Raw genomic sequence first — 8,671 nt, forward strand, 5'->3', positions numbered from 1 at the left:
CAGTCTTAGCCCTTATTGGCACCAGATCCGTCAAACGGATCTAGACCAATTTTGGACCGATGTGCGTTTGGACGCCGGATCAGGTCCATTATGCAGATACTTGCTGGTAGGTGTGGCCTAGTTCCGTCCCTGTGTATTTTTGCTATCTGGGCAGTCTTACTGTGTGGTGCTTGATCCACTGTATCCAATGACAGTTACTGTGCTATTTGGTGATGTGTCTATATTGCACACATCTTATAGATGATGTGGGCTTGGATAAAGCATAAAAGAAAGCATGAAAAACATTAGAGACAGCTGCAGGTGTTTCATTCAACCAGACCTGGTAATATTTTTTTCATTTCTGATTTATTCACAAGGCCTACTGTTAATAACACATTGTTGCTCTGGGGTGGGGTATTATTGGTAACAAAAACAGGCAGTCTCTTGTTACAAAGAAATAGATGACATAAACTACATTATAATTTAAGCCATTGTGGTTGACAACTTGGCACTGATGAGAAATTCCACAAGCCTGGCTGACCAAGATATGGTAATTACTTGAATTTCCCCTTGGGGATCAATAAAGTATCTATCTATCTATGTATCTATCTATCTACTTAGTTTACTTAAGGCAGGTGAAAAGGGTGACAATAATCAATGGAGTTGAGTTCTTGTTGTCTTTATTTGGAAAGGGACTGAAAAATGGATAGATTGTCTCATTAAAAGAGACATCTTTAAAAGAGTAGATAGGAGTCCATCTGTCTGCATCATAAAAAGAGACAAAACCTGCCTCATAATCCACAAACACTCCAACCCTCTCTGGCTTTTCTTTGAGTGTGAGGACAACAGAGGGACCAGCTAGTGCTTTATATATGTCATCTCTCAGCCATATTGTCCAGTATCCAGTCAGGGGACTTGCTTTAATGCTTCCCTTTCTGTTAATGGACTCTCTGGCTACCCCTAATATCCATGCAGTCTTTCCACTGATCTGCACCTCATAGTAAAATCTACCAGAGGTGAAGCCCTGCTTTCCAAGGACACAGACAACAGGATCAAAGCGCTCAGGGTTGTCAGGGAGGTTCTGTCGTATGTCAACATGCCACACTCGTTTCCCATCAGCAGACAGGATGAGGTTGTTTTCGGCTGTATCAGGATCCAGAGATACATCGACTGCAAGAGTGCAAAAGCACACAGATTAAAGTTCAGTAAGGGAACAGCCATATCGGACATGTTGCTTCTGTTAACTTCAATGGAGTGATCCCTGACCAAATGATATTGAGAATACTTTTATCACACATACCCACATACTGTGCCATTTCCATCTCTGTTAGAAAAGGAAGAACATGTTTAGTACTTTAGTATTTCCCTCATTTATTGGACATTGAATCTAATGCTCAACATATAAACATGACAGCATCTATTTGCACTGAGATACACATAGCATTGGCCACCCAATGACGCTATTTTCCACCAATAAATAAATTAATAAGGGAAAACAAACACAAGTGCACAATTTCAAAAATCCTTCAGGAACCATTGAAAAACAATGTGGGATGAGAATATTTAAGTAAGGGTGGCCTGCAGTAAGCACTATATAAGATTTTATATCTATATATAAAGCAAGAAGCGTCTGTGTGTCTGTATGTCTGTGGTACGCATATCTTGCTGACCATTTGTCAGACTGACCTAAGATTTCGTATGTGGCTCGCGTGTGGCATAAAGATGTGCACTCTTGATTTTGAAGATTTTTGAATGCATATTTCAAAATATGCTTATTTACGTAGGACGTTTATCGCTGCACTGCACTGTTTCCAATGGGACTAGTTTCAGGGGAGCTCCACCCCATGGATCGTGTACTGACAGGTCTCACTTTGATGATAGTCAATCGCAATTTAAAAAACGGATTACTCGGGAACCGCTTGTGGGTTAAGATGCAAGACGATTAACATGTCTGACCTCAACAATAAAGACTCCCTGTATGCAGTTTGCTTGCATAAAATTATTACGCGGATTTTGCAACAACACGCCAACAAACACGGGTATGTAGTGACCACTCAAAATAAAAGTATGTGCAATAAACTGACGCTTCGAATAGCCCAGGCTACTTTGGACTTGAGACTTTGACTAAACAAACGACAATTCCGACTGCAAGGTCCCAAATTCACATCATTGCAAATTTTAAACAATGATGCATCATTCCACAAAATGGTTTGTCTTCAGTATTAGGAAGTTATTCAGTAAGCTTAATACACATTTAGCCTTAACTCAAAACAGTTGTTAGGCTTATGTCATTCTGATCTGTAGAAATGTCACATGCAGCCATGCCAAAATGTATTACACATGTATTAGAGGCCACATTAATTATAGGCTAATATATTATAATATTCAGTATTCATTATTGAATGCTTATAAAGCTGAAATTATGTTTTCCAAATCATCCTATTTTTAAAGCAGGCATACCTGTGGGCATGTAATTGGGCTACGGGTTTTCTTCAGGAATGGCATGTTTGAACGGGCACTGCTCTAGTATATACTGTATAATCTTACATAGTGCTTACTGCAATTTGATTTGGACAAAAGCTTCTGCTAAATAGCTTACAGTTAACTTTACAAGTAGTGAGCAAGCTCAGTATATTTGTGGATGTCCTGGGAAAATGCAATTTTAACCAGAAGCAGATTTAATAACATCTCAACACTCACTCGGATGACAAAGTCTCTTCTGTAGTTTCTTATTCTCATCAGCCACTGTGTTGAATCTGTCCTGTAAGAAGGATTTCTCTCTAGTTAAGTTGTTACATCTAACCTGTAATTGGGAAATGTCCCTTGTCAGGAGGCTGTATCTGTTCTGTAACATCTCTATTTCCCTAGTCAGATTATAAGACATGGTTTTTATCTGATTGGTCTCTGTAGGTGTTTTGAGTAGCAGTCCTATGATGGTGGCCACCAGCAGACCACAAAGTAGCCCCAGACACGCCACAGCACACTTGTAACGTCCTGGGAGAGAAGAAATGTAATTATATGCCTAGTAGGTCTAATGAGAAATAAGAGAAATCAAGTGAAATATTCATATTTACCAAGTTGAAGACTGTTTGGCTCTCGCTTGTTCTGTTTAGACTCATTGGAAACCACATAGATATGTTTTCCTTCATTTTGTTTTGTCTCTTCATAAATGTTTTCAGACAATTCCATTCTTCTCTTGTTGTTGTCTGACAGTAAATCCGGTCTGCTCTGGCTTCAAGGCAGAATAACTTGCAGCTGAAAATGTTGAAAAAGGAAATAAAAAGTCACACTTTCTTATGAAAGTAATGCATTTTGTGTTGGCCCACCACTGCAAATGTGGAGAGATGGTGACAAAGCATGTCCAATTTCCCGGATTTTCTGGACCATTGGCATACACAATACCAAAATGCCATTCCAGATGACCTGTTAATTTGCTGGTCAATTACCAAGAGGGTCTACAGAGCCCCAGAAGGGACATACAGGGGGGGATATCCATGAGTTGAAAAAAATATATATTTTGCAATATATCACAAAGTTGTCATTTATAGGAAGCTTTTCCAAATACTCCCATGTCAGCTCGGCAACATAGAAACCACAATAATAGAGTACACAGACCTGTAAAACAGGACAGGGCCAGACTGCAACGAACAATTAAGGCTGCAGAGAAGAACATTGGAACTGACCTTCCCTCAATCCAGGACCTGTACCAGTCCAGGGTCAGGAAAAGGGCAACAAAAATCTCTGCGGACCCCTCACATCCTGGTCACAAACCTTCAACCTCCACCTCTGGTAGGCGATACAGGGCACTGTTCGGCAAAACCACCCAACACAAAGACACCAGACACAAACCCTAGGAAAAACACCCTAACCCCAAGCAGTCACTCTGTTGACCACTCAGAAACAGCCCCCACCCTTACACTGAACAAAGTCAATCATCACTGTTCTGCTCACCTACATGTACCTCATGTATATTTAGGGCCCGAGCACTGAAGGGCGCAAGGCCCTATTGTTTTTGCAAGGATTATTATTAGGGTAAGGCTATTTGCACCCCTGGTACAATTAGCAGTGTATGCTATTCGTACCCTGGTGCAATAAGAAGTGAATTCTATTCGTACCCCGGTGCACACAGGAATGTGTCCTATTAGTACCCGTCTGGTACAAATATCAATGTATGCTATTCGTACCCCGGTGCACACAGCAATGTGTCCTATTAGTACCCCGTCTGGTACAAATATCAATGTATGCTATTCGTACCCCGGTGCACACAGCAATGTGTTCTATTAGTACCTCGTCTGGTACAAATATCAGTGTATGCTATTCGTACCCCGGTGCACACAGCAATGTGTTCTATTAGTACCTCGTCTGGTACAAATATCAGCAAGCAACATGTTTTTTGTTGTTGTAACAGAGTGTGAAAAGCTCAGCTGTGTAATAGACACTCTGAATAAGGTATGCTGTTTGCATCAATGTACAGTTAGAAGTGGATGCTATTCGTACCCTGGTGTTTATAGTACTGCATGCTATTTACACCCTGGTGCATGAACTAGCTAATTGTTGCAATCAAAACTTCTGTTTGAGAACCGATTTCTTGTTCAAATTGCGCGCCTTCTCTCCAGAGATGTTGGTACACATGCACACTCACTCTGCCAAAACGCATCAGACGGGAATCGAACCCTGTTCTCCAGCATGCCAGCCCGTGCTTGTGACCACTGCACTATCTGCTATCTGTTTTAAGGGGTTGAGGTTTGCAGGCAAACTTATAGTTTATAGGCCTGAACGTCATATTCACGAAATGTCTGTTAGTTAGCAAACTGACGGTTGTATGTGTTCACTGAACAAAGATTATGAAAATAAAACACAACTTTTCCATCTCAAATTTAATTTGAACAGATATTAGTGCTGAAACCGTTCAGAATTCTTCACTTTCTGCTGACGAAAAAACGAATGTCGACGCGAGCAACATGTTTTTGTTGTTATGTAACAGGGTGTGAATAGCCCAGTTGTGTGGCAAAGGCTGGTACGAATAGACACTCCGTTATTATTATTAGGGCCCGAGCACCGGGCTAACTTTTTAGCCTTTCTTTTGAGATGTTTCCCATTGGCAAAAAGTCTTGGAATTTGGCACAGACATCCGGTATGTGAAACAATGCTTTCTGACAAAGGTTTGGCCTCGGGTGTGGCCCAGGGACTCGCTAGCGCCCCCTTAGATGAATGATCCTGTGGTTGGCATATACTTTCAGCTACACACACCAAATTTGGTAGGTGTGTGTATCTCCCCAAGATGAACAACTTTCGTATATACAATGCATTAGCCACACCCAACAGGAAGTGAGGTATTTGGGATTTTTTGCATACTAATATGTGACCCTGCCTGTGATAACCCAGCTAAAGTCGTTTTTTAATGTTATTGACTGAGTTAGGCCATTTCAAAGATTTGGAGAATTCCGAGCTCTGAATTTTAGGGTTTTGAGAAATTCCAATTTGAAAATAAGTGAGCAGTGGCACTGCATATGGTCTGCGGTGTCCAAACACCGAATTGTTTCAAGAGGTAGCATGCATGATATGTCTTTAAAATAGGTTGGTTAGATTCACAACAAGTTAATCCATGCAAAAAATCAGTTCTCCTGAAATGTCTGTTGTGATACGGAGCAATCCATTGAGAAATCCATATCAGGGTTACCTCGCAAATTTCCTGCCATACGGAAGCAGTGGCGCTGCATACGGTCAGTCAGTGCCTAAACACCGAATTGTTTCAAGAGGTAGTATGCATGACATGTCCTTAAAATAGGTTGGTAGATTCACAACAAGTTAATCTTCAATAAAAAAAAATCAGTTCACCTGAAATGTCCGTTGTGATACGAAGCAATCCAATGAGAAATCCATACCCAGCTTAAGTCGAAACTTTCCTGCCATACTGAGCTAGGTGACGGTACTGCACATTGATATTATGGTCTGTATTAACTTTCTAATGGGAAAGAAGAAGTTCCTGAACCAAATGACACCCAAATTATACGGTGTTTATCCGCCAACATTAAACTCACAGACGATTGAAAATGTGACATTGTGGAACTAACTTCTGGTATTTTTCGTGGGAAAATGTAATCGTAACGTCAATAAAAGTGTCAATTTTAATATTTATCATGTCAGAAAAGATCATTTAAACACTACATTTCGAAACATTAGTATCTAAGCTATTTACAAGTATAAACAAATATCCCATATTTTTGTCGTTTTTTATGACTAGGACTACTTACTCATTATCTCAAAATAAGATCTGGCGACTTTAGCCGGGTTCTCATGGGCGGGGTCCAGTGTTGTAATGTAACGGAGTACAAATACTTCGTTACTGTACTTAAGTAGAAATTTCACGTATCTGTACTTTACTTCGCTATTTAAATTTATGTCAACTTTCACTTTTACTCCACTACATTTCCTAGATAAAATGTATACTTCTTTTACTCCGTTATATTTCCACTAAGCATCTTCGTTACTCGTTACTAAAACATAAAATTAGAAGAAATGTGTGCGACTGCAATAAGGGAGTTTTGGCGAATCACTGCTCCTAGATTGCATTACGCACGCTGCACGCTCTATTTCACTGTTTGTTGCTAAAGGAGGAGGACGCACAACTGAAACCACCATGGAAGCACGAGCACCTACTAGAGGACCTCCTGTCATCAGTGGAAGGTTATTTTCAACACTATTAGGAGATTATTTCATGGTTCTTAAGATGGTTTCGCCATGTTATCGAAATGAAATTGCGCAGATAACAATGAAGGATGTATCATTTCATTTCAAACGTATCTTGAATAGGTGTGGTAAGTTATAAATGCTAACTACACTAAACAGGTCAGAATGAAGAATGTATAATGACATTTCAAACATAACTTGCGTTGGTGTAATGAGCATTTATAACTGGACAAAATGAAACACGTGTAATGTTATTTCAAACAGCTTGCATTAGTGTGGTAAGTTTTATAATGCTCACTACACCAATGCGAGATATAACTGGACACAGTGAAGCATGTCATAATTAAGCTTAAGTAATGTTAGGTCAAAATATTAATAATGTGGTGTTGGGAGTAGCTTGAGCACAATGAAGAATGTATCGTTTCATTTCAAACATATCTTGAATAGGTGTAGTGAGCTTTTATAACCTTTCAAACGTTATGATAATTTTAGTGATCAGGATGCAAGAAACGGGATTTAGAATGTTGACAGAATTCGCATTCACTTTCTCAACAACAACATAAAAGTATGCATAAAAACTAATAATCAAGTCAGAAACAATGGTTCAGATTTATTTGCATTAATCAATATAATCGCATTAAAAAAACAATTGCAACAACCTTGTAATATGTACATAATAATATTGCGAATAACTTTGCAATATCATTGCATTACCATGGCAAAAACCCTCCCAGAACGTTGAAATCAGTATGGAACTTGTAAATGACATTGCAATACCATTACAATAATACGGCAACCTTGACATAAGTGTGGAATAGCGTTGCAAATAACCTCGCAACACCATTGCAATATCATTTTTGACATTGACACTCTAATTTAAACTCTTTAGACGGTTGTTGGAATGGTTTTGCCATGTTATTGCATTGATATTGTAGGGTTATTGGCAACTTTATCATGTCATTTATTTTTAGGTTCTTGGGATGTTGTTGCCAAGTTATTGCTATGAAATTGTCACTATGGCATTGTTTTGCCATGTTATTGCAATAATATTGGAAGGTTATTAGAACCGTTGGTTGATTTCAAGTTTCTTGGGAAGTTGTTGACATGATATTTGAATAAAATTAGAAGGCTATTTGAAACGTTGGTTCATTTCATGGTTCTTGGGATGTTTTTGACGTGATATTTAATAATAGTGGAAGGTTATTTTCAACACTATTAGGAGATTATTTCATGGTTCTTAAGATGGTTTCGCCATGTTATCGAAATGAAATTGCGCAGATAACAATGAAGGATGTATCATTTAATTTCAAACGTATCTTGAATAGGTGTGGTAAGTTATAAATGCTAACTACACTAAACAGGTCAGAATGAAGAAAGTATAATGACATTTAAAACATAACTTGCGTTGGTGTAATGAGCATTTATAACTGGACAAAATGAAACACGTGTAATGTTATTTCAAACAGCTTGCATTATTGCCATTTCAATATTCTAAATCCCGTTTCTTGCATCCTGATCACTAAAATTATCATAACGTTTGAAAGGTTATAAAAGCTCACTACACCTATTCAAGATATGTTTGAAATGAAACGATACATTCTTCATTGTGCTCAAGCTACTCCCAACACCACATTATTAATATTTTGACCTAACATTACTTAAGCTTAATTATGACATGCTTCACTGTGTCCAGTTATATCTCGCATTGGTGTAGTGAGCATTATAAAACTTACCACACTAATGCAAGCTGTTTGAAATAACATTACACGTGTTTCATTTTGTCCAGTTATAAATGCTCATTACACCAACGCAAGTTATGTTTGAAATGTCATTATACATTCTTCATTCTGACCTGTTTAGTGTAGTTAGCATTTATAACTTACCACACCTATTCAAGATACGTTTGAAATGAAATGATACATCCTTCATTGTCATCTGCGCAATTTAATTTCGATAACATGGCGAAACCATCTTAAGAACCATGAAATAATCTCCTAATAGT

The 8,671-nt window shown here is 38.5% G+C and overlaps 1 protein-coding gene across 1 annotated transcript; it reads right to left on the minus strand.

Moving 5' to 3' along the window:
- Positions 1-295: 295 nt before the first annotated feature.
- Positions 296-3,434, minus strand: LOC121700395 (zinc-binding protein A33-like). The gene is made up of 4 exons (XM_042083336.1): positions 3,054-3,434; positions 2,680-2,973; positions 1,280-1,303; positions 296-1,149 (listed from the first exon to the last, which is right to left on the minus strand). Exons 1-4 carry the CDS (start codon positions 3,166-3,168, stop codon positions 602-604), a joined length of 981 nt encoding a protein of 326 aa, XP_041939270.1. The 5' UTR covers positions 3,169-3,434; the 3' UTR covers positions 296-601.
- Positions 3,435-8,671: the final 5,237 nt, after the last annotated feature.

This window comes from Alosa sapidissima, chromosome 2 (genome assembly GCF_018492685.1).
Source record: "Alosa sapidissima isolate fAloSap1 chromosome 2, fAloSap1.pri, whole genome shotgun sequence".
Lineage (NCBI taxonomy): Eukaryota > Metazoa > Chordata > Actinopteri > Clupeiformes > Clupeidae > Alosa > Alosa sapidissima.